Here is a 26,677-nt window from a genome sequence, read left to right as displayed (position 1 = left end):
CGGCATTTAATTTTCTTACGGTGTATTGTGTGCTTAATAACAAGCAATAAATGATTTCATTTCTATTCAAATAATGCGTTTCTGGAATTGGTATGCATTATCATCAATTGTATTTTCTTCTATTCTATTCCTCTTCGTTACCGTCTCTCATGCGTCTTCGCATAGAGTCGGTAAACTTCGTCGGTGGCATGTTGCTTTAAATATCCTTTTAAGGATTATGGGATACAACTATCTCCTTTCCTTTCGTAAAGGTTGGTCGGGGGACTCTACGAATTCTCTTTTTTGCATAGGAAATTTCCTTCCTATGCAGATGTAGTAGAAGTACTTGGTGGAAAGGTGGTTCGAATTCTAGAAATTCTTAGAGGACAGGAGCCTAGATGCATCCTTTAGCACAGGTTACTCCTGAGCAACCTTTACGAAAGGACACTGACCCCCTAGACAAGGACACTCAGCCCTTAGCAGAACACTCACTCCTCAGAGGACATTCACCCCCTCTAGCAGGACTCTCGTCCCCTAGCAGAACACTCACCCCCCTTGCAGTATACACTGAGCCCCTAGACAAGTAAACTCAACCCCTAGCAAGGCACCTCCCTGCACACTAGAGGTTTCTGAAAGCTTCCCTTCACAGTTGTTGGCCAAACCGAAACATATCTAGCCCCTCTCTCACCAAATAAACCATCCCCTCAATCCAATACATATTTAGCAGTAAGAGATCATATCAGCACATCCAGTTAAAATATCTTTTACAAATTATTTTATTTCAGCATAATAGTAAGAAGCCTTTCCTCTCGATTCATACAGTTGAAACTAATTGGATCACAAGGGTACATATTAGCTAGCCCGTCTTTACAATAATCAATGTAACATTTTTAGGAAGTTATTCTTATGCACTCATTTCTGCCTACACAAAATAATCAATATCAAGATCCTTTTTAACGGGAGGACCATAACTCTGCATGCAAGACTAATAAAGAAAACAACTAATCTGTGATAGCTACTGTTATGCTGTTGCTTATCTAATACCATTATCAATATAATCACTACAAATACCAGGGACTTGTATAAGAACAAAAACAAAAACATGTTCGTGGTACTACTGCCACTAATGGCAAAATTACATACTGGGCTCTCAACTGTACTGATCCAAATGGTTCTGACCCCCTTCTTTGTCAAGTAGAGGAGAATCGGCTCCGTCTAAAACCTAGACTCTAGTACAGTCCGAAGGAAAAATATCAGTATCTCTTTTTTTTTTTTTGTCTTTTCTTCCTGACACTCCAGTGTTTACAATTTCATCAGAATAAAAAAAAAAGGTCCTTGAAACAATCATCAAAATGTAACAGATAAATTCTCAGACAACACAACAATTTGCCTGCAGAATTCTCCTCCTATAGACACATGATCAGAGCCTCAAGGATTCTATTGCATTTTAACAATGAAACTGATAAAAAAAATCAAAAAAAATCAAATAAGAACTCAAAAGAACAGAATACAGTTAGGGATTTAACAGATGAATTATTTGATATTGCCCTTTAAACCATCGCGGTGCTGCGCCGTTAGTTCGTTACTCTGTCCATGATACTCACACATTACCAACAATGTTCTCCTTGGGTTAAAGTAATCGTCCGTTACAATATCATTTAGCACTACAATGATTACTCGTGTATCTGCACTTATTTAAGGCTAAGCCGTAAAAACATAACAGACATCCATTGTACACACCAACCACATAATATTTGGATACATATGCAAATCGTTAGTGTGTGGCCACGGCCATCGCGACTCTCCAGGGGAGGGGGGTGGGTTTAAAAAAATTAATTATTGACGACTCACAACGAACGGTCAAACTCCCTTAACTCCTGACTCCTCCTCCCTATATAACGGTTGTTTTCTTTGATCGGTAACAATGAGTTTAAAAGCGACGGCGTCTCTCCTGAGGGGGTGGGGGGGGGGTGGGGGTGGGGGGGACCGGTCTGGGCTCCGCCGGAAGACCCTCGGGTGAAAAGGTGGCCTTGTCTTAGTAAATATATCTGAAGCACGATAATAAACATTAGTTCAGAAAAAAGGCAAATGAATACAGGAAATAAAAAGAAGCACACTAAGGCCACAAGATTTGTATTAACCCCCCCCCGCCCCCCCCCCCCCCCCCCCCAAACCCATCCCACTGGAGAATCTGTACATTAAAAATAAAACTTAAAAAACCAAGGGATTTCTGGAGCGGCCAATCAGGATCTAGGGAGGACAGGGCGGAGAGACGCATGGACGCTATGGTACGCCGGCACCTTGGTACGCAGGGCGGGGTACTCTAGCAGAGCACTGGATCCTGGGGCCCCAGCACACGACGCCAGGGGGGTCACGGAGGTGGTCACCGGGGGGGCCACGCCTAGGCCCCACTGGAATACGTCTTCAGGACTTTGTGTTATGCAGTAGAATCGTTATTTTTTTTTCCTTTAACAAAATAACCTCCCCATCCCCCCAACCCCCCCTAGTCTTTCTGTATTACAGCAGCAGAAAGGACAATACATGAACTCGCTGCTAATTTGCTGTTTCTATTCATTTTGTACAACATTACATTCAAATAGCTTTTTTTTTTTTTTTTCTCTTTAACAACAGTTCCGAGTTTCGTCGATAAAAACAAAACCAAAAATCATCATATTAAGATCAGAAGGGGCTTCGCAAGACTGTTAATATGGAATGGGACAGCACTTGTATCACAACTATGAGCAGTAGTCCCCACGGTCGCCACCCTCTGTCACCCACTATGCTTACAACCATTCCTCCAGTCCAGGTGAACCAAGCCAACTGACCTGCAATAGTACAATAGCGTTTTTTTTTGTTTTGTTTTTTTACCTCCGTTCTTGACTGTACAAAATGGGCCTTAGAGCAACAAAAAAGCAGGTCGTTCACATGTTTTCTCACCACTATATACAACCGCACACCGGCCCGCTGCCAGGGCGACAGGATGCACAGCCTCACTCCCCGAGTACCGCCGGGAAGCAGATATATCTGGACAACACAACCACGTTTAGCCAAATCAATAGATTAAGTACAAAACAGGACCCACTGCTGAATCACAGAAAAGTCTGCCGTTTAAAAAAAATAAAAAGTAGGAAGAAATACAGTAAAAAGACAAAAAACGGGAAAGAAAAACCAAAACTAAAAACAACACAGAATGTCCCTCTTCGTCACTTTTCCCCTCCCCTCCCAAAGAGTTGACGCCTCAGCCTGTGCCGGGGCGGGACGCCATCCAGCACAGGGCCGAGGAGTAGAGGCCTGGCGTGGGGGCCTCCCGGCTCTGGCCTGGTTGCGAACGGAGGGTGGAATGTCAGACGGCCAGCCGCCCCGGCGGGGGGTGCAGGGGGCTCCAGGTGGGCGGCGCCGGCGGGGGCTCCTGGGAGTAGGGCCTGGGGTCGCAGCAGGGCTGGTTCTCCACCTTGGCCACGCCGCGCCCCTGGCACAGGCGCCGATGCCTCAGCAGCCGGTCTGTCCGCGAGAAGTTCTGGGGGGGGGGGGGGGGGGGGGGTTTGGAGAGAGGGGCGTGTGAGAGAACGGCTCTGATGTGTTCCTGTATCACTGGCGGGTGTCACGACGCAGTGTGTTGTGTGTAGTGGGGGTAATACTATGGATCTGCGGCACAATACTTAGAATCGCCATTTACTATGAAAGACATAAATACTATTGAAGTGATCTGGCCTTCAGCCGGACAGCAGCCTTGAGTTGAGTATGTGGGAGCTATAAAGAGACATCCCTGTAACATGCCACATACACTGGTCCCAGGACAGCTACACAACCAGGGCACACAACGGAGGACATCAGCTTACATCTTGATTCAGGCCTCTGTGTGTATCTCGGCCTCGGACAGGAATGTGGCCTTCAGAGAACTGTGTGGCCACTACTACATCCACAAGCATTCATCGCATTAAATAAATACATGTTTGTGTATGCGATGAATGCTTTCATTGTGCAAAACGTTTATCCAGACTTGAGACGTCTCTCTCTACTGTATCCAACCGCGAGTCTCTAATTGAGGCTAGAGACTACTTCAGTGGGGCGGTACGGGGGACACCCCTGGGAGACCCCAGGCGGTTCTCCGTCTCCGACCGCCAGCCCCTCCCTGGGGGGGGGGGGGCACGGCCTCACATACCTGCTGGCATCGTTCACACTGGTAGGGCTTCTCCCCGCTGTGCACGCGCTTGTGTCTCTCCAGGTGGTAGCGCTGGATAAACCTCATGTCACACATGTCACAAGCAAAGGGCTTCTCCCCTGAAAGAGTTTAGGATAGAGTCAGTGACACATCCCGGTTCCCCTCACAGCACAACATCCAGACATCAACCACAATAACAACAGTAATCATATTTATATTAATAAACAGCATGCAATCTGTGGTCACCAGTTACATTGGCGACAGTAAACATACTAAACAGCTAAAAAGTAAAAACTCACTAATGATGACATTTATATTTTTTAATTTTCTGCATTCAACTGATTCATTTTTTTTAACAATAAAAAAGATTTTTAAAATGCCTCGTCATCAACTCAGTATGTGTAGATCAGAGTGGAATTTCAATTATTTTTCAAATCTATTAAACACGCTTCATCCCCCCGTTCTAACATTTTAGAGGCTGGTTCAACATCCCATCAAATGACTTGACAATCCAAACTCGAGTTTGTTTTGATTAAAATGTAAGGGGCCTTACTCGGTTGTGTGGGTACGGTAAACGAACGCATACCCGTGTGAGTGAGGCTGTGTCTCTCCAGGTGGTTACGCTGAATAAACCTCATGTCACACATGGAACAAGCATACGGCTTCACCCCTACACACACAGAGCAATGCGTTAGCCCTATCCTCCAGCAGTACAAAACACAAAACTTACAAGCTCATGCTAACTCTGGGACCCCACGCTCCATTCAGAAATACATCCCTAATGTGGGCTCTAGGTGGGGAACTCTTTAAGAGACATGCAAAGAATTCTAAAATGTTAACAATGGGACAAACTGCTTAGCTAGCATGACTGACTGACTGTATATAAAGTATATTAACCCTAACGCTAAAGCGTCTAAGCTCTTAAAGGAACATGGCTATGTCCAGTTAGCGGGACGGTAGTGTGTTTTAGATCACCCTCTGGTATTATTGGCACATGTAGGGTAACTAGCTAAAAAGGCTGTAAAAATAGTCAATTTACATATCAAGTGGAAGAATCCGGCATTACCCAAACCTAAACAACCAATCCTAGCAAACAATGGGGGTCTGACCAAGTCTCTAGCTGTACAATACCTCAAACCAAACCCATCAGGCTAACTCTGAATCCTCCAGAGCATTGCCTTAAACGTTAATCAGGTTCAACAGTCTGAAAAGGCTTCAGTCCATCACCCATAATGTCACTACGAGAGTAGCATTCAACACTGTTGCTCCGTAATTACTTGGGAACTAAATACTCCACAAGCAGGTCTACTTTAATCAAGAATCGAACGCACCCGACAGATGCCGCTAAGATATGACAAGAAACTCCTCATGGCGAGAACTACCTAGTCGTATTACATCCTCTTGGGATCTCTAAAGCCCCCCAGGTTAAAACGTATCCCCGGTCACTAGTTCATTGGGCCCATGACCCGGGTAGATCTCCTTCCTGCACCAGTAGTCTGGTGGTTGCAGAGGGACACGTTCCTTGATGGCCACCAAACAACTCAACATCATTGCCAGTTAGAGTTAACCCTTTCAGACAGCAGGGGATCTACCATTGGTCCAACATCCTAGCCATCCTGGCAAAAGGCATGTGTCATCCAGAGCAACTAGTTCTAGGCTCATGAGGCCACAAGACGGATCCCAGGTAAGCCTCTCCACCCCAAAGTCCACAAGGTTTTCAACTGTTCATCTCCACGTTGTGCAAACTTCCACTTTTCCCCTGGACTTTCCCAAAGCCGCGCGTAAACTACAAGGTGGAGTTGCGGGACGTTTGCTACATTTGGATCGGAATAGGCCTCATGGTGGAGTTATGTAGAAGACCTCCAGCCCAGTGGTTTGGAGAGCCAAATGGAGATTATTTTCAGGAATTACGGGAATGACCAAACTATTTTGGAGAACAAGCTCAAAATAAACTAGTCAGCCGGAGCATGCTGTATCATCACAGACCGGCGTTTAACAGGAGGGCCATTCTGAGCAAAAAGTGCCAGAGAGAAACCCAGGGCCCAAGTCCTTTCTAAAGCCCTCACCGATAAGGGATTACATGTTTTTACAGCCTTTTTAGCGTGTTGTCAAAAGTGCCAACAACTAGGGGGACGCAACATACTGACTGATTCTAAATCTCTTGAGAGAAAACCTACAAATCCTCCAATACGGCCCAAAAACTAGAACGGCCAGGGTGCACGGACGCATACCCGAGTGAGTGAGGCTGTGTCTCGTCAGGTGGTAACGCTGAGCAAACCTCATGTCACATATGGTGCAAGCATAAGGTTTCACACCTAGATGTAAAGCATCAATACATTATCATCAGCCAGAATAATTACCCCTTTCAGATTTAATAAGAGCCGCAGTTGAATGCTACATTTCCAATGAATTGTAAACAATTGGCGGTATAGGATTTTGGGTTGTCAACATTTGTACAAAGTTTTGTGATTTTAAATCTCTTACATCCACAATTATCAAAACAAAATCATGTACTGTTTGTGGGCGTATGCATACCCATATGAGTGACGCTGTGTCTTGCCAGATGGTAGCGTTGGAAAAACCTCTTGTCGCACATGGTACATGCGTAAGGTTTCACACCTAAACGCAAAGTAGCAGTATTACGTTATTTGGGCCTCATTCAACCAACTTTTCTTTATTTCCTGAATGAACAACATCTATTGGTCATCAAGCAAACACAAGGATAACCTTCAAGATTTTGAGCAATTATTTTGGGATGCCAGACATCAAGAAAGGGAATAAGCAAGGAGAATTTTAACTGCAAAACTGAGACATGGACTGGACATTAGCATTTAAAAATTTGTGTCAGCAAAATTTATATATGGGCAAATAAAAAGTTTTTTTTGTCTAAAAATAAATACTAAATGTCATGGGCACGGTGCACGGACCCATACCCGAATGAATGACGCTGTGTCTCGCCAGGTGGTAGCGCTGAAAAAACCTCATGTCACACATGGTGCAAGCATAAGGTTTCACACCTAAACGACCAGAGCATCATGTTAATTTTTGGGCTGGTTTGAAAAATGATGCAATCAAGTATTTTGCATTCAAACTTAAACAAGTTTAAAAAGCCTTCATAGGGGAAATTACTGCCTTGTGAGTTGAGCCCCTACTAAAAATGTTGACTCCTAGTAACACAATGAGTTAGCTAACATGACCAGCTCCCTAGCGGTTTTCTCGCAAAGCAACAGATGATTAGGGTCCCAATTCTTCCAGTTAAATAAATCGGATAATACCTAAAATACGGGGAAAAATGCATCGTACAGCATATTCCAAGTATTCTTTAGCTACATCCAAAAGATTCATATTTCCAACATGTATAGCAAAACAAATCTTCTTCCAAATCCATGTAATTTGAAAAGAATCTAAGATTCTGGTTTAACCTCGGCAAGTCAACACCCTTTTTGGACGGAATGAATTGGACCCTCTTCATTTATATTGCTTTGAGAGCCTGCAGCCAACTCACCTTGCGTTGAAAGTAGAATTGGCAAGTAGGCATGGCAGCATTTTGTTTTGGGATCAATTGTTCTTTTGAAAAAGGTATTTTCTCAATTTCGCTAAATTCTGATCCTGAACATCTGGCTTTTACATTGCTCATCTCCAATTACAAAAAGGCGTTCTTAAATCCACTTATAACGAGATGCAAGAGTAGACTAAACTATTAGTAAACTAATCGTTGGTTACGCTTTACAATGAGGGTAAGTTAATTAACATTAGTTAATGCAGTACTAAGCAGGAACTTACAATTAACGATATTAATTAACAGTTAACTAATGGTCTGGTAAACATTTACTAATGGTTTTCATGTGTATGAATGCTGTTCATGTTAACTACGGCCTTAATGTACAAATTATTTAATAGGGCTAGGGTAAGCGTTGACTCCAGTTACCCGAAAATTAACCCTAACCCATATGCTAATGCATTATGACGCCTATTATTGCATTAACTAAGGTTAAATAATGGTCATTTCATGTAACCTTATTGTAAAGCGGTACCATAGAGTCACTTAAACTAAATCAAGGACAAATATATGGTATTCCTGGGTATTAATGGCAGACACATACCCATATGAGTGAGGCTGTGTCTCGCCAGGTGCTGGCGCTGAAAAAACCTCTTGTCACACATGGTGCAAGCGTAAGGTTTCACACCTAAACGACCAGAGCATCATATGTTAATCTTATTGCTGGTTTGAAAAATGCAATACATTCTTTAAGCATTAAAACTTCAACAACCAAAGAATATTTATCAAAGCCCAACAGGGACAATCACTCCTCCTCAGTTGAGACCCCATTGCAACTTTTGTCCGTAACACCACGAGATTGCTAGCATAGCGGTTTTCATGCAAAGCAATGGAGATAAATAGGGTCGCTTTTCTACCAGTTAAAAAAATTTGATATGACGAAAAACCAAATCTACAACATGCATCATAATAAAAAATATTCTATAGCCATGTCATAAAGATGGACATTTCCAGCATATAGATCTAAACAAATCTTCCTCAAAATCAATATCTTTAGTAAGAAAACGATGATTCATGTTTCAGTTCCCGCGGTCCACACCGTTTCCATAAGATGCTACGCAGAACCATCAGCTTCCAAGCCACTTTTACGACTCAATAGAACTGGACCCTATTCATTTTGATTGCTTTTGAGAACTTGCTAGCCAACTCTCTTCGTCTTAGGAGATAAAAGGGCAATAGGATCTACTGAAGTGGGGTGAGTAGAACTGCAGTATTTTGTTACAGGATTAATCATTCTTGAAGAAAGGTAGGTTTTAAAATTCCATCAGCAGCTAAATCCTGACCTGATCATCTGGCCTTACATGCTCACCTCAGATACAAGGTATATACTAAAATCGACTTAAACAACTGGATACATAGTCATTTTAAGCTAAATCAGGTAGAAAAATGGTATTCCTCGTTGTTAATGGCAGACACATACCCATATGAGTGAGGCTGTGTCTCGCAAGGTGCTGGCGCTGAAAAAACCTCTTGTCACACATGGTGCAAGCGTAAGGTTTCACACCTAAACGACCAGAGCATCGTGTTAATTTTATAGCTGGTTTGGAAAATGCAATACATTTTTAGAAATAAAAAATATTAGGAGACAAAACGGGCAATGGGATTGACTGCAATGGGGCAAGTACACAGTAGTAGTATTTTACGTTCTGATAAATTATTTTGAAAAGGGAGTTTTTCTGTATCTGCTGCCATTTGAGGTCAGCGACAGAATCCTGACCCAATATCTGGATTGAAATTGCTTGTATCAGATTAAAAAAAGAGGGATTTAAAGTGATGGACAACAGGACCTATAAACGTTAAATAAACATGATACCAGATGGCAGGATTCGCAACACTACAAAAAGTATATTGATATACATCTGAGTCAGATCAAGTCTTGAAAGGGTATGAGCTGAAGCTCCGGCCACCTCACCTTTAGCTTTTTGTACTACTTTATAGACTGAAACATGGTAACTTTACTCAGTTGCACCTTCATCTTGATGTGAGTGCAATGTAAGTGGTCACTGACCTGATCACATGTTTACGGTAAGGGTAAGGTAATTGTTCCCTGTCCCAGTATAATGTTTTTAGGGTAAGGGTAAGGTAATTGTTCCCTGGCCTGGTACCATGTTTGTAGGGTAAGGGTAAGGTGATGGGTCCCTGACCTGGTCACTTGAGTGGACGGTAAGTTTAATCTTATTGGTCACTGACTTCGTCACATAAGGGTAAGGTTAGTGTAAGGTAATGCGCCCTGACCTGGTCACTTGAGGGTTAGGCAAGTGGTGACCTGCTTGGATACGTAGCTAATAGGGTAAATAAACTCCACCCATTCAATGGGATTGAGAGAATGGAAATTTGACTTTGAGATGGAAATTGTAGATGAAATTATTTGGGATTGCAATTGATTTAATGGAACATCATTTTCTGATGCTTGTTTCTAGATCTAGTTAACTCTTAATAAATTGAATAAGAAGTAAATTACAGATTTCTGTTGCCCATCAATTTAAATCTGCCTAAACAACAAGATGCAAGCTTAGACCTTACTATTAGAACATTAATACAGTAATTTAAAACAAATTCAGGTACAAATATATGGTATTTTTGGGTATTAATCAGCAGACGCATACCCATATGAGTGAGGCTGTGTCTCGCCAGGTGCTGGCGCTGAAAAAACCTCTTGTCACACATGGTGCAAGCGTAAGGTTTCACACCTAAACGACCAGAGCATCATGTTAATTTTTATAACTGTTCGACAAATGCAATTAATTTTTAGGCTTAAAATTGACAATAAAAAATAAAAAAATTGGGCTAATGGGTAGATCCCAGTCGGTTGAGGACCTAGTGCAATTTTTGTCTCCTTCTTAAACCATGAGTTAGTTAGCATAGCACAGCTCTAGATTGGTTTCCTCTAGCCAATGCAGATGAATAGGGTCAATTCCATCCAGTTAAACTATTGTCTATTAAAAAATGAAAAAAACAACATAATGTAAGAATTATTCATACATTTACAATGTTCACATCAACAAACAATTGTCCTTCAAATACATGTTTTTTGAGAAACTTTGCACTTTAGGACTGAAGTGAGTTGGACCCATTCATTTAGACTGCTCTTCCAAAACCTGCTAGCCAACTCTCAGAATTTGAAGAAGGCAAAAGGGCAATAAGATGGACTGAAATGGGGCAGGTAGACAATGGCAGTATTTTGGTTGGGGATGAAATGTTATTTTGAAAAGGATAGCTATGTCGGCTTCCATTTGTGGATAGTGGCTCAATTTTGACCCTGAAAGTCTGCCTATACATTGCTTGTCTGTGAATAAAAGGGGTACTAGGATCCACTTAAGCAACTAGATGCCTGATAAGACCTTACTATTAGTACAATAATGCAGTAATTTATTCCTAAATCAGGTACAAATAAATACTAATCTTGGGTATTAATCAGCAGACGCATACCCATATGAGTGAGGCTGTGTCTCGCCAGGTGGTGGCGCTGAAAAAACCTCTTTTCGCACATGGTGCAAGCGTAAGGTTTCACACCTAAACGACCAGAGCATCATATGTTACATTTATAGCTGGTTCAAAAAATAATGCATTTAATTTTTTTAGCATTGAGACGTACAAAATATGTCAATGAAGCCTAATGGGGCAAACCCTGGATGTCAGTTGAGACCCTATTGCAGTTCAAGTCTCCTTGCAACACAAGGAGTTAGCTAGCATGGTACCTCTCCAAAGAAGTCTTCACGCAAAGCAATGGAGAAGAAAAGGGTCACATTTCTTAGTTATATAAAGTGTATATTATTGCTGACAAATGTCTGAAACATGAATCACAATCAAAGTATACTTTGGAATAGTTTAAAAGACTGATATCCAACCTTAAGGGAAACAAATCTTCCTTATAATCCATGCCTTTCGAAAAGAAAGCAACGATTCACGTTTCAGCTCCCGCAGTAGACAACCTTCTCATAAAATGTTCAGCAGAACCGTCTCGCACTTTACGAACTAGAAGGAATTGGACCCTATTCATATGGATTGCTTTCGAGAAACTGCTAGCCAACTCTCCTTGTATTAGAAGGAGATAAAAGGGCAATAGGATGGACTGAAGTGGGGCGAGTATACGGCCAGTAATTTGTTTTTGGATCAATTGTTCTTTAATAAAGGGTAGCTTTTAAATTTTAGCCGCCACTTGTGGACAATGGCTTAAATCTGCCTTCGACACGTCTCAGAATAGAAGACTTAAGATCTACTTAAACAACTAAATGCAAGATAAGGCTATATTACTATTATCACATTAATACAAGCATTGAAAGTCAAAGACAAATATATGCTATTCTTGGGTATTATCAACAGGCGCCTACCCATATGAGTGAGGCTGTGTCTCGCCAGGTGGTAGCGCTGAAAAAACCTCTTGTCACACATGGTGCAAGCGTACGGCTTCACCCCTACACACACACAAAGCACCAACTTTAGCATTACAAAAATAATTTCAACTGCCAAAAATGATCGATGTAACTTCACTAACCCAAAAGGTTTAGTAAAGTCTGGTTGTGCTCAGCAGTGCTGCCGATCATTGGATATTCCAATGGATGACGAGAATAGAAGCTCTTTGAATGAGACGATATATTTTTGGAATACAGCCCAAACTCTGACAATGGAGTAAGCATGGTTGGAAAAACAGATGTTGCTAGCCATTACCATCACCAAGCCCATCAAAGGCTGGACGAACATTCAAAACCAAATTATAAATTATTTTGCAAATATTCTGACTGGCTTGGAAAATAAAACAATTTCGGTGAATTTAAATTGCCAACGTTATTGTATACACGTCTATAAAAACTGCAAATTGATGGAGGGGGGGGAAGTTATTTTTCATGCTGATCACAAAAGATAAGACAATTTTAGGCAGTTGTTAAACAACTATGTACATGACATTTGACATCATTTTGCAGAGGAGTTCTATCGTAAGAAATGAAATGTTATGACTCTAGTAGATACATGTGTTCCAATAATTTGAGTAACTAAAATGGCAAGCAGCCCAAAATCAAGGTGTGGTGAGAAATTATCCCCTTAAAACAGTTTGTGGGTTTTCGACTCTAGAAAAAGAAGATTGTGATCACTTTTAAATGATCCATGAAACCATTACGAATATACAGCTTTGATCTGTTTGATAAACTGATTAGGATAGATTTGTGGTATACGACTTTGAAAATGGACAAAATGTCCATGCAATAGCGTAAACAGGGGATGCCATATGGGAACTTTGATCCTCTATTTGGCTGTGGAAAGGTCACTTATTGAAAAAAAAGTCCTTTCCACCCACCGTGTCAGGGTAATGTACAAGAACCAGACCGTCTGGAGACACCACTATGTGTTGTGCTGTACCAGGTGAAACCACATACGGTTCTCCATCCCATGGCCATCTTGGCTCTAAATGGTTGGGCTCAGAAGACTAGACTGATCTTTGGGAGATTCAGGGTTTCCATTTCTGTCTGATCTTATATTCTAGTGAATGGGCCTATTATGATGCGGCATCCATCCCTACGGCTGGGTTTCATCGGCAGTCGCCTACCCATATGAGTGCGGCTGTGTCTCGCCAGGTGGTATCGCTGAAAAAACCTCTTGTCACACATGGTGCAAGCGTAAGGTTTCACACCTAAACGACCAGAGCATCATGTTAATTTTAAAGCTGGCTCACAAATTTGTTTGTAAAGAATCATGTTAATTAATACAACTCAAAATATGCTATCTTCCAAAAGAAGGAAGTTGAACTCTTCAACTTAACAGTCGAACAAGAGCAGTTACGATGCCTTGATACATTAATATTTTAACCAAATCAAGCACATGTATGAGTAGGTATTCTATAGGTGGGCTGGGTATATTCGACAGACGCATACCCATATGAGTGATGCTGTGTCTCGCCAGGTGGTAGCGCTGAAAAAACCTCTTGTCACACATGGTGCAAGCGTACGGCTTCACCCCTACACACACAAAGCACCAACTTTAGCATTACAAAAGTTATGCAGGATTAATGAAGGGCCGAAATAAAAGTTTTTCTGTATCATGACAAACATCCATTTTGCATTTTCAGCTTATCCCTTATCTCAGCCAATTCTGCCAAAGGTGAACATTTTGCTCAAATTGCTGACCAAAAAAGCCACCGAAATCTCCAGAGAATGTGGACAATTTCTGCGAGGCAGATCAAGAGATCCAAACAAGTAAATTAAAAAGGTCCATGCCTGTATTATCCTTCATAGTTCTAAACACGATTTTATAACATCTATAGTGTGGGTTGGGTAAAGAAGGCCAAAATAAGTCAGGTTATACTACTAGAAACCAACAATATTAATGATGCCAACAAATAAATACAAATTGTGGTACTGCATTACATAGCACTTTCACGAAAATAGGCAAATGCCATTTAGTAATCAGGGCAATTTTTTTACAGCCTTTTTAGCTTATCCAACCGTGCCAACAAATTGAGAAACTGATTTAGACTTCATTCACACAAACCTCCCTCAGGAATAGCGCAAAAACGTTGTGAAATGGCCTGGGTACACGGACGCATACCCGAGTGAGTGAGGCTGTGTCTCGTCAGGTGGTAACGGTGAACAAACCTCATGTCACACATGGTGCAAGCGTAAGGTTTCACACCTAAACGTAAAGCATCAATACATTATTGTCAGCCTGCCCAATCGTTTCCGTTTCACAATCCATCAATGTAAAATGTAGCGGACATCTATTTGAGATTGATGGGTTGTTAACCGCTTTTGTCATCAATTCGATAAGAATTATGAGGGTATTTATGCATGACTAGATTTCGAATTTTTGTTTCCCCTGCCAAATTCCCCTTAATAAAGGATGGCATTGAGGGTTCATTCCTTTAGTCCACAACTAAAACACATCACATGAGCTGATGATGTCTCTGTATTGCTTTTGTTTACAGATGACATTACATTTATATTGCAGATGGGCCAAAAAAAAATAGAGGTTCAATCATGTTCAATCCAATAAAACCATTCTACGGATCAACATAAAAACCCTACAACTGGCCTAGCTTGACCTCGTGTTTACAGGTTTAATACACACAGATCTCAATGGCATGGTTGAGGTGGGTAGGTGCATACCCATATGAGTGAGGCTGTGTCTTGCCAGATGGTAGCGTTGAAAAAACCTCTTGTCGCACATGGTACATGCGTAAGGTTTCACACCTAAACGCAAAGTAGCAGTATTACGTTACTTGACCTCACTCAACCCACTCATTTCTGAATTCATATCTATTGGTTATTAACCACACACACGCCAATTTCATGCAAAAACAATAAAACTCGACTGCTTTAACCATAAAGTAATCATGTTCTCAGTGAGGCCATTTTGCTGCATAAGCATAATGAATGTGGGTTATTGTACATTAGGATTGTACATTAGGACTTTAATTCTTTAAGACTAAAAAGGGCCTGTCATTTAAACATGGGCCCTTCAGTAAAGCCCACCAATCCTTGCCGACACTAGATGTCCAGGGCACGGTGCACGGACCCATACCCGAATGAATGACGCTGTGTCTCGCCAGGTGGTAACGCTGAAAAAACCTCATGTCACACATGGTGCAAGCGTAAGGTTTCACACCTAAACGACCAGAGCATCGTGTTACTTTTAATCCGGCTCGACAGAAAAATGGTGTGCATTGATGTATATATAAATATATACACGTACAAACACCTGTTTCATCATTACAACTTTAAATTATGTCTACCAATATCTTCTCAATCGCTATAGGTGGTTAATAACCAATGTCTCCCCTGAAATAACTTTACAAGGGAAGAACAGCTCTACGATGCTTGTCTGATATTAATTTAAAATATTTAATTATTTAAATCCACTTAAACAACACATCACATGAGCTGATGATGTCATCTAGTGGCAATCATGACTTAAGGGTCTAATTCATTACCAATTGTACATGAACAATATTTAAACCATATCAAGCACATGTATGAGTAGGTATTCTATAGGTGGGCTGGGTATATTCGACAGGCGCCTACCCATATGAGTGAGGCTGTGTCTCGCCAGGTGGTAGCGCTGAAAAAACCTCTTGTCACACATGGTGCAAGCGTACGGCTTCACCCCTACACACACAAAGCACCAACTTTAGCATTACAAAAAGAATTTCAACTGCCAAAAATGATCGGTTTAACGTTACTAACCCAAAAGGTTTAGTAACGTTTGGTTGCTCTCATCAGCGCGTCCAACAGAATATTCCAGTGTTTCAAAATATACACCCACTTTCCAATTGGACCCCTCGAAAATATCATTAAAAAAAATATTTATATGTGAAAATCGTAATTGGGATCGGGCCAATGTTCAAATTAACGATGCGTGGGAGGGGGGGGGGGGGGGGGACAATGGAGACAACGTGTTTGGAGAAAAAGCTGTCTAGTAATTTACAACCTGCCAGAAGCTATACTAGGATTGGGCCAAATTTGTATTTTTCCTCAAGAGCACATTCCAACTGGGTCAGCATAAAACTACTTCCACTAATTTACACAAGCCATTAATAACGTTACTACTAGGACTTTTTATGTTAACGGGAAATGCTGATTGTTTTTCACGCTGATCACAAAAGGTAAGACAATTTTAGGCAGTTGGTAAACATCTGTACAGAGCAGAAGGCTGACATGCTTTGAGATGGAAAGGTTCTCGGACCAGCAGTTTAGCATCTCATTTAATTTAAAACAGTCATAGAAACATTTCCCTTTGCACAATAACATAATGATAGCATTGTTCTTATTAACCGGGCTATAAACAAGGTTTAATGGAAAGTAAGCCAAATTTTGATTAGGGCCAGGAGCCATTTGAACTGAGTGGTTGACCCTGACTGGGTGACAGTGAACTCCATAAGTAGTGGACAGCATTGCTTTAACTTCTACACACTTTCCCTGCTCTGGTTGACAGCTAGAAGTTAAAGGTTGACGCAGACAGTTTGTTGTATTGTTATTTAAAAGGTATACATGTCATTTAAGTTGTTTTTTTCTTAGTTTTCATAATTTTGCAAAAAAAAAAAAGAGGATCCAGCAATATTTTTATAAAATGATCATAAAATTGTTTTGGGAGCCTCATAATGGAGACATACGTTTTGGTGGCCTGATTAGGGGCTCATTAAGTGTATCATATAATTGAGTGTTCTGCATTGTTCTACCTAGTCCATCAGTAGTGTCCTAGACCAATCTTCTGCCAGAATTAATTAGATATTGTTTAATTAAAATCTGCCCCTGTGTTAGCTGTATATATATTAATCGACATATTTAAATACATTTTTAGCATGACAACATGTAATAATCCTTCAGGCAATTTGGCCTCAATGCAGGATAACTCAGTCACTACTGAATTAGAACCATTACATTAACATTAATGTATACTTACTGCAGCTTTACTATTTGAGTACCTTGACTTGGTCAGCCACAGTTTCAAACCATATGTATTTCCACAAAGCGTTTAACATTAAACTAGTGCTGCTGTCATGTACTTGAGGAGCTTACTGCAGAGGCAGCTGATCAGGATATTGATCAGGTGCACGGTAGGTAGCAGTACAAACTCGAGTTTGATGCAGCCATAGAAGAGCCAATATCGGGGTCATGCACAACCCAAGAGAGGGCTAAGAGGGTCAAAGGTTAATGAGAAAGGACGTACCGGTATGAGTCAGACTGTGTCTCTCCAGTTGGTAGCGTTGGATAAATCTCATGTCACACATGGTGCATGCGTATGGCTTCACTCCTAGACAAAGCACAAAACATATTATCCATATTATAATTTACATGTTTCCATATGGAGATAAGACATTGACACAATATATAAAATGAAATTGTTTAAGTTGCATTTTAAATGTAATATCAACAATATAATTAAATCATGAATTTGACTATTGTACATTTACATATAATCCATTAAAAAGCTCATTACACTCAAAAGTATGGATACTTAAGACATCAAAACATTAAATCGATTAAATTTATAGCACTAGAAGAAAAGTTAACAATGAAGCAAACCAGTGAAAATAAATATAATCACTGATTATGTACTTACACCAAAAATGGTAGCCTCCAGTTTATGAACTCTAAATGGCATTTGATGTCCAAAATGGCAATACTTTTTGTGTAATGTGCTTTGGATAGATGTGTGTAAAATAAGACTAAAATAAGGACTAGACATGCAAATGTTGCAAGACAATATTCAGCAGAAAAGCACGTTTTTGGCAAAAGGATATCAGGGCCCTTTTAGGTGGACAGTTTCCAACAAAGCCTTATTCATTTATAACTCTTTTTTATTGCGTTATAAGGAACTCTGATATTATTAATTCAGGTTTATCATTAGAAGAAAAAAATGCATATTGTATAAATAGGTTTTTACAGTAGAGGGAAAACAAATACAAGCATACCAGTGTGCGTGAGGCTGTGTCTTGCCAAATGGTAACGCTGGAAGAACCTCATGTCACACATGGAGCAAGCGTACGGCTTCACCCCTAAACGCATACAGTACCACACTTTAGAATCCGCTCTCAGGAGCTACGTGTACAACAATGACATGTGAAAGTTAGCATCATACGCATTATCAGACTGAACAGGGACCCTTCTCTGTGTACCACAACTAGCCCCATATATTACACACACAAGACAGAGAGACGGACACGATGCCATGCTACCACTCCTAGAAGCCATGACAAGGATGTGAAATGAATTTCACCTTAATGGCACTCTAGGAAGATAGCCGTGTTGAAACATAAGGCCCAAATTTTGCTAAGTAAAGACATAGTTCTGTGGTGTACATTGAACGGACATGATCCCGGGCCTAAGCAGCCTCCCAGGCAGGCCTGTTAAGAGGGCTATGCTCTCTCTATCCCCTGGTGGTGTCAAGTGAGAGGGATAAGGTAAGACGCATACCCGTGTGTTTGAGGGTGTGTCTTGCCAGGTGGTATCTCTGGAAAAACCTCCTGTCACACATGGAGCAAGCATATGGCTTCACCCCTGCACACATAAGATAACAACTTATAAAGGCTGGCAGTGAAAGGGTTACACCCATTCAGTTAAATGTATTCAGAGAGGCCAACAGTGCAGGCAGAACATACGTCACTCGGAATTACAATTATACGGATGTTATAGAAACTGGGTCATAGCAACATTTAACATATTCCTGCAGTTATAGCCCTCGCTAAACGTACATTTCAGACTTCCCTCAGCAACAAGAGAGATCCAAATGAGGAGATTCAGAAAATAACTACCAAAGAGCAAGAAAAATTACAGGGCTTAAAGTTTTTTTAATCTCCTACCTATAGCTTATATTTTAACAAGTACAAGTCTAACAATAGAATAATGACGGTTGCTATGCTGTCGATCAACACGACCTAACGGCGGCCCGGTTATGGCGCTCGGACGTAGTTAGAAATGTCTTCCCGTACCAGTGTGCGTGAGGCTGTGTCTGGCCAAGTGGTAGCGTTGGAAAAACCTCATGTCACACATGGAGCAAGCGTATGGCTTCACCCCTACACACGAGAGGATCAGATCATTAACTAGCAAAACCCAAACAACACACAACACATGAGCTCTTAATCGACAGGGGAAAGAGGCCGGTCGCTATGTGTGCTGTAGCCGGAGGCTCGCTTATGTGCGCTGGGGTAGGGTACCGCTTCTCAAGGCCTCGTCCCAAGTCTGCTTGTACTCAGAACCCAGGGTCACACGTTGGAGATCGGGGAACCTGACATTTACGTCTCCGTTCCAGAAATTAGACTAGATCCAGTTACCCGGATACGACTAGCGATTTATCGCTTGGGGGAGTGCCGCCGAGGAGAGACGACCCCGCTATCGAGTTTACTTTCACTTTTGACTGAAGACGAGATAAGTTATCTAGAGAGCTGGGAGGGGGGGGGGGCAGACGCATACCAGTATGAGTGAGGCTGTGTCTGGCCAGATGGTAACGCTGGAAGAACCTCATGTCACACATGGAGCATGCGTAGGGCTTCACCCCTACATACACAAAGCATCAACACGTTAGCTGGAAGGAGGGTTTACGCCATCATTGGGATGCACCAGACATTTCCAATTAGCATTGAGGGGCTTTTGGTGTTTGGCATTCTCCCACCTATGAGCTTGATTACAGGGACTCCTTACGGTTGAAACAAGTCAAAACCCAGGATGGATATAAATGTACAAGCATACTAAAAGGTGTCAAAGAGGAGCTATGAGCCGTCACTACAGGCCAGTGTTATCTGCATAGCTGCCTCCAGCAGCACCAGGGTCTAACCCGGTTGTACCATGCTTTGATTAGAGTCTCTGTTTACGACAAAGGCATCAAGTCAACGGCTGGAGTCATGCATACTAGCTAGGGCGTAGTATGATGGTAGGACGTAAATATTTACAAGGCTTCTGGTCTGATCACCGCTTTAATTCCTGCGGGAGAAACGAATGTAAAGCATTGGGCTACCACACGGTTTAACGTGAGCTTTCAGAAGGTTAACATTACAGAACAACAGCAGACGGAACACACTGGACAAGGGTGCAATTGAAAAAATGGCAAATAGTCTTGGACATCAAAGGACTATCCTCTACGGATGAATTGGTATGAACTGCTTTTTTTCTTGCTTGTTTGGTTTGTTATATTTGGTTCCATTGTTAATAAAGGGATCTTGTTTATTAATTGCGATTAGTTTTTTTTTACTATATACGTTTATAGATAAATATATATATATGCATCGGTTAACAAATCCTATTTTGACGTAACAAGACAGTTAATGCCTCCACACTGAGGTTTTGTGCTTGAGAAGGGTACGGTAAAAGGACGCATACCCGTATGAGTTTGGCTGTGTCTCTCCAGGTGGTAACGCTGGAAAAACCGCATGTCACACATGGAACAAGCGTACGGCTTCACCCCTACACACACAGAGCATACAGTTATTAGCTAGTCAACGGGTAGAAATCAAGTGAGTATTGGGCCTAACTAAAGGGTCATGAATCGCCACAGGCACATAAAGTACACAATTATAGACGCATTGTGTCTGATGATCACTTGACTGGGAAATGAAATGGGTATTGAAAAACAAAACAGTAATGAATCAACTTAAAATAAGGTGAACTAGGGACTGCTTCGAGAACATTAAATGAGGCAATAGGGCCGCCTTGTTTTTTAGTCCTTTGGGTTGAAAATTAACTGACCGCAATTCCTACTCTTAAATCATGACATAAGGGCACATGATATCCTTCCATAACGGCCAGTCTACAAGGGGAGTCCTGGGACTGGCTATCGGTGTGTAGTCCTTTGATGTCCATGCATTGATTCCCCCCTCAACGAGCCCCGTACGTAACCAACGACAACCTTCGTTTCGTGCTGCGAGGCCCTGGGGACCATCTTTAGGGTTATGATCAGCGGCTCTGGTGTTATGGGCCCGGCGGAACAGAGCCAAACCTCCTAGCCTTTACATCGAGGACCCTGCCTCTCCATTTTGCTTTGTTGGAAGTTACTGTCCACAGACAAAATCCACCCTGAGAACCTTTTGCAGTCCCACTGGTGTGAAGTGGAGGACTACAGATGTGGCTGGACTTATGTAACATGGGTACGGTTATAGAGGACGCATACCCGAGTGAATGAGGCTGTGTCTCTCCAGGTGGTAACGCTGAATAAACCTCATGTCACATACGGCACAAGCATACGGCTTCTCCCCTAAACCGAAGAGCACCAGTTTTAGTAAGAGCTCCCCACAGACACCACCAATCAGCTGTGAGGCTGCACAACGCTGCTACCAAAAGCAAGCTGTGTAAGCGGGCCGCAGAGAGGGTCTTACAGCGGGGGGTCCTGGCGCCCGGGGGCGCAGGCCAGTGCAAGACGCAGGTAGCTTGGTGTAAGACTTACAAATGCGAATTAATGGCAGCACTCATTGAGAGGTGGCCGAGGCAGCAGGGGGTGGGGGGGGGGGGGGGGGGGGGGGGCGGCGGGGGCGGGGCACGTACCTGTGTGGATCAGTATGTGTCTCTTCAGGTGGTAGCCGCTCCTGAAGGCGCCGTAACAGTGGTCGCAGATGAAGTTCTTCTGCACCTTGGACGCCGGCCCGTTCTCGTCCCCGCCCGGGCCCTAAAGAAGGCAGCACAGAAACACGGGGTCAGAGTCCGGATCCGCTGGCACGCCATCCGCTCCACGGTTTACTTTTATTTATTTATTTTTTAATGTGAAGATTAAAAAAGATGCCCCGTCGGGCATTTTTTCTAAATTCACTTATTTTTTATTTGGAAATTGTATTTATTTTAATTAAATTATAAAATGTATTGAGGAAACACATGACCGGCGGGCCATGCGATTAAAAAATAAATAAATAAATAAGGAAAAATAAACCAGGCCCCCCTCGTTGAAATAAAACGATATATTCTCATTTCAACAAGACACAGAATCTCTAGCAAAGGCTCCATGCCCTCATGTTCCACCCCTCCCCCCCTCTTCTGCACACAACTGCAGTTATTGTCCGCCTCCTCGCTCCCCTCCCCCTGCTCTCCCCTCCCCCCTTCCTCTCCAGAGAACCTCCGCCCCCTCCCCGGCTCCCCTCGACTCCTCCCTCCTCCCCCACACTGAAAAATGCTCCCATATGAAAGCCTCCGATCCCAACACACGAGCCTGAAGTTACCAGGGCTCGGATTGGTACTTAAAAAGGCATAATTGAAGTCTTGGATCTTTTTTTTTTTTTTTAACTAAGAAAAAAAGAAAAAAACAGACCTGCCCAGTAGATGTCAGAGCTACTTTTTTAGGTTTAGTACCACTGACCTTCCCTCCCCTTCCATCTTGTTCTCTCACTTTGCAGGGCGTTCCTGACTTCCGGTTCTTCTTTTTCATCTGCATGTCCTCGTTGGCCCTCATGTCCTTCTCGTCCAGCAGGCGAGGGGCCTGGAAGTCACCGTCCTTCCTGATGAGCTGCAGAGGAAACACAGACTAAAGTCCGCTGGGAGTCACCCACTGGCCTGCGCTACGGGACTACTCGGACGGCCCTACCCGTTCATTCCTTATCCGAGGATTCTAAGAATCCCCGGCTGAAGCAGAGGGTCCTGCTAGGTTGTGCTTCATGGGGAAACCCAAACAACACTCCTTTTGTCGGCGGTGTGATAGCGTGACTCCAATCCTTCACAAGGCACAGCTTTAACTTAGGTCTACACACAAACCAAACAATCAAATGACCCATTCTACATTCAAAACTAATGCATGCACCTTCTCTGCAGCAGAACCGGTGCCCTGCTGGCGGCCTTCCCGTTTATATAATACGTTTCCCTCCACCACAGCTGGCTGCCATGTTTTATCACTTGGGCCTGATCCCATCAAACCCTGAAAGATCAAACCCACATTCCTCCTAGCGTCTTCTCGCCACACGCGCACCTTTCCCCTCCATATTACCACAATCAGAGCCCCCTTCCACGACCCACTAAAGTGGGTCGTGGAAGGGGGCTCTGATTGTGGTAATATGGAGGGAATAGGTGTTTAAGTGTATTAAACAAGGGCTCCCAGCTCTTTTAACAGTAAGATCACAGCTAAAGAAGCACAGTCTAACCCCCCCCCCCCCCCAAGAGGTCCCAGGGTGCGTGCTCACCAGTGGCGGACAGCTCATCCCCGAGGGGAGAATCATGTGGCTCTGGGGCCCGCGGTCGGGGCCCTCTCTCTGGGGCGGGCCGTGGCCCAGAGGCGCCATCATCTTCTTGGGTGGACCTGCCATGGAGCTGGCCTGCATCAGGGCCATGCTGGAGAGGACCGCTTCGCACCCAAGCAGCCCGGCCTGGCGACAGACAAGGACCAGGTGGGATTAACACCAGTACGGGAGCCTCACGTGGTGAAATGATGAACCACAACAAATGAAGAAAACAGGCTGTAATTCTTGCCAATCTGCACGTAGGACCAATTTCATCATGCAAATTTTTAAAAAAAAATTGTAATAAGCAACATCAAATCATTAATGACAACATCCTGAGTGACACATGAATGCAAGTAATGTAATTTCTAACCACTTTGGTGTTGTCAAAACAAACCCATTTCATATGGTCGCGGACTGAGCTGCTGGGTAGATGGGACATGGCTGAAGGGACCGAGTATGTGAACGCAGGGACAGGGGTGGGGACAAGGTCATCCAGCGTTCCGTCAGTCAGGATGGTCAGTCAGGTGGGAAGCCACACCCACCTCACTCATCTAGCATTAAAAACTGAGGAGAAGGAGGATGTGGATCAAACAGACGATCACAACAGCATCATGGCTGCGTACAGCCTGTTTACAGCGGTAATGACATGCACCAGACAACAGGTTCCCAACAAGTTGGTGTATCGCACTGAATAACATTCATAACACACAGGACGTAAAGACAGAGCCATGCACTGCAGACATACAGCTGATAGCAGTAGCTTTCCTTCATAGAAATAAAGGAAGATTATCCAACAATGCTGGAAGACAGATGCATCAGCTGGGCCTACGCAAGTCGATTCTGGCTGTTCAACATTTGCGTGGGCTTTTTTTGTATATTAACTCAATCCTGGTATTTTTCCTGACCACTTTTCCTCAAAATGAAGAGGCGTACTTTTTTTAATTGTTTTGGTTAAATGCATGTGTTTTTCTCCTAAACGCCAAATACACGAACAGCTATAATCCAAAATACACATAATTCACCATAGAAGAAACGGTACGTGGAGGCATTTAAACCTTCTTTAAACGTTACCTAATCCTCCGAATTCCATAGTTTTTAATTTTCAGGGCGGGGAAGTGGCATAAACAGTTAATAAAGTTATTCAGCACAAAATTGGTTAAAAACAATCCGCACTAAATAATACTAAGAGCCGATCCATCCACGGCATGATTAGGAGACGAGATCTATTTGACTATTATTGTGCTCCTCGGAACTTTGAGCTATTATAACTAAGAAGGTTGAAGACCAGCGTACTGGTCCAGCGCCCTGAGAGCATGCAGGAGACCCTGCAGGAGACCATCTGGGCTAATGGAGACGTGGAGGAGCCTTCAGCAGTCTAATCCATTGTGTTGTGTTGTGCTGAGGCCTAATTGATGAGGGCGAGGCCTCCTCCTCCTCCCCCCCACTAGAGCAGACCCTGTTCGGGTCTCCAGCCCACACTCAACCGCTAAGAAAAACATAATCTCAAGCAGTTGAACCAACCACAAAACGGGTTAAAACCCAGCAATAGATCAGATGTTTCACCAACGCACTGGCGGTGGGGAGGAACCGGGCGGCAGTCGTTATCTATTTTTATAAGCCCATCATTTTGATGGGGATAAAAAATCCACACAATGCTTGAGCTCGAGTCCCCGCTGTTGCTAACGGTCACTGATGAGGAGAACTCTGGTTTAATGTGCCACGAAGCACCGAGTCCCCGAGGGGAGCCCAGATCCTCCTCATCCCGACCTTATGTCATGGAACCCGAACCCACCCCACCGCGGAGCCCTGCAGGCTGCCCTGTAACGGGGCCCCGCTACGGTGGAGCCCGGCTAGCTGCCCTGTAGTTGGGCTCCGCTACTGGGCAGCTCCGGTTCGACCAGACGTGTCGGTTCTCTGTGGTTACCTGACGATGCACATCGGTCGCCATTATCGTCAGTAAGCTAATCGTGCTTGCTAACTATTAGCGTATGCTAACACAGGAGCTAATCCGCTCCTCGCTAGCCAGACGCAGCGGCCGAACAGAAGAAAGGCGAAGTCTTCGGGCTGCCGGAGAATTTGAGATGCGTAGCTAACATGGCATCAGTGGCCTAGCCTAGCCGCTACTTAGCATTAGCTTCCCCGTTAAAAAAGCTGCTAATGTGGCTATCTTAGCCCGCCTCTGTGGCGCCCACACACCGTTCTCCTAACCCCCGATCACGGAGCCACGGTTTGCACCTCGACACACGGGAACGTTCGTACGGTGACCCACTCTTCGTGTTCCCGACGAAAACTAACCGATCGCGCGTCGGGAGCCGCGGCGCTAGCCCGATGCTAAAGCAGCTAAGGGCTAAGAAAGAGCAGCGATGGCCGTCCTCCCGACGTGTCGCCAGATTCTCCGCCACGACCTCCTCCGCCCGATCCTTTGTTCCTCCGTCAGCTACACCCTTACTACACCCGGATCGCCCCACCGCGACGTGCCGGCGGACACTTTTCGTGCATTAAAGAAATAAATGAACGGCGGTGTGTCTACCTTTCGGGTTCCCTCCTCCGTCGTTCTCCTCCCGTCTAGTTTACAAACACAGGAAGCGCCACAGGATGTCACCCCCCCCGCCGGAGACAGAACAGGGTCGCACCAGCAGAACCAGTCCGTACTGGGGGAGGGGGAGGGGGAGGGTGGGGGTGGGGGCAGAGGAGCCTATGGGATCTGAACTGGTTTTAGTTTGATGCGGGTTGGTGCTGATGAGGGTCTTTATAACATCTTATTATAGGGGGTCTGAGAGGAATAGTTGGGATGGAGCCCACATCCTGCCGGAGGGACCCCCACCCACGCATGGATTACACCGGGGTATTATGTCAACGTAATATACGAATTAAATATGGCATTAAACATAATAAGGGAAGGATGGGGTGGCCCACAAGCTTTGTTAAACCTTAAGCATTATTTTCAAAATGCCGTATAAACTGGATTGAGGATGGATTTTGTTTCATTCGAGATTCAACACTAGCGGAGGCAATAATAACAAATAATAATAATAATAATAATGATAATAATAACGGGTTATACACCATGGTTAGGGTTGTCCATGGTCAGCTTCAGTGGTCGGTTTTCCATGTTATGGTGTTATGTTTATTATTGGTAAGGTCTACTGCAATAAGGAGGTCTATAACAATAAGCCTAACCCCCGATGAACGGGACGATGACCTGTCATGTTCAGGCTCCTCGTTCAGCTCTATGTGAGTGTGTTGTCCTGATTCTGGAGCAATAACGCCCAGGGTTGAGTCCTAAAAGTAGGCCTACGCAACTCAAACCATACACCTACAAGCCTTCCTGTCCTTTGTCATTTTAAAGTTTAAAGGTGCG

The 26,677-nt window shown here is 43.4% G+C and overlaps 1 protein-coding gene across 50 annotated transcripts; it reads right to left on the bottom strand.

The window, feature by feature from the left end:
• Window positions 1–737: 737 nt before the first annotated feature.
• znf740a (zinc finger protein 740a) lies at window positions 738–25,977 on the bottom strand. 50 transcript variants are annotated; one of them, XM_030375699.1, is made up of 29 exons: window positions 25,847–25,977; window positions 23,687–23,880; window positions 23,278–23,460; window positions 22,464–22,628; window positions 21,662–21,782; window positions 21,291–21,374; window positions 20,504–20,587; window positions 19,601–19,684; window positions 19,120–19,203; window positions 18,605–18,688; window positions 18,103–18,186; window positions 17,358–17,441; window positions 15,713–15,796; window positions 15,213–15,296; window positions 14,798–14,881; window positions 14,184–14,324; window positions 13,568–13,651; window positions 13,243–13,326; window positions 12,032–12,115; window positions 11,130–11,213; window positions 10,307–10,390; window positions 9,121–9,204; window positions 8,245–8,328; window positions 7,075–7,158; window positions 6,677–6,760; window positions 6,373–6,456; window positions 4,695–4,811; window positions 4,142–4,260; window positions 738–3,496 (listed from the first exon to the last, which is right to left on the bottom strand). In XM_030375699.1, the coding sequence occupies exons 2-29, from the start codon at window positions 23,753–23,755 to the stop codon at window positions 3,323–3,325; spliced, it is 2,769 nt and encodes a 922-aa protein (XP_030231559.1). In that variant the 5' UTR covers window positions 23,756–23,880; window positions 25,847–25,977; the 3' UTR covers window positions 738–3,322. The 50 variants fall into 50 exon arrangements, with proteins under 50 accessions (XP_030231559.1, XP_030231563.1, XP_030231577.1 ...); XM_030375703.1 differs by having other exon boundaries at window positions 2,839–3,496; window positions 4,728–4,811; XM_030375706.1 differs by having other exon boundaries at window positions 3,088–3,496; window positions 14,241–14,324.
• Window positions 25,978–26,677: the final 700 nt, after the last annotated feature.

Source organism: Gadus morhua, chromosome 13, assembly GCF_902167405.1.
Source record: "Gadus morhua chromosome 13, gadMor3.0, whole genome shotgun sequence".
Lineage (NCBI taxonomy): Eukaryota > Metazoa > Chordata > Actinopteri > Gadiformes > Gadidae > Gadus > Gadus morhua.
The sequence above is the reverse complement of the archived record's forward strand: the minus strand, read 5'-3'. Positions and strand labels throughout refer to the sequence as shown.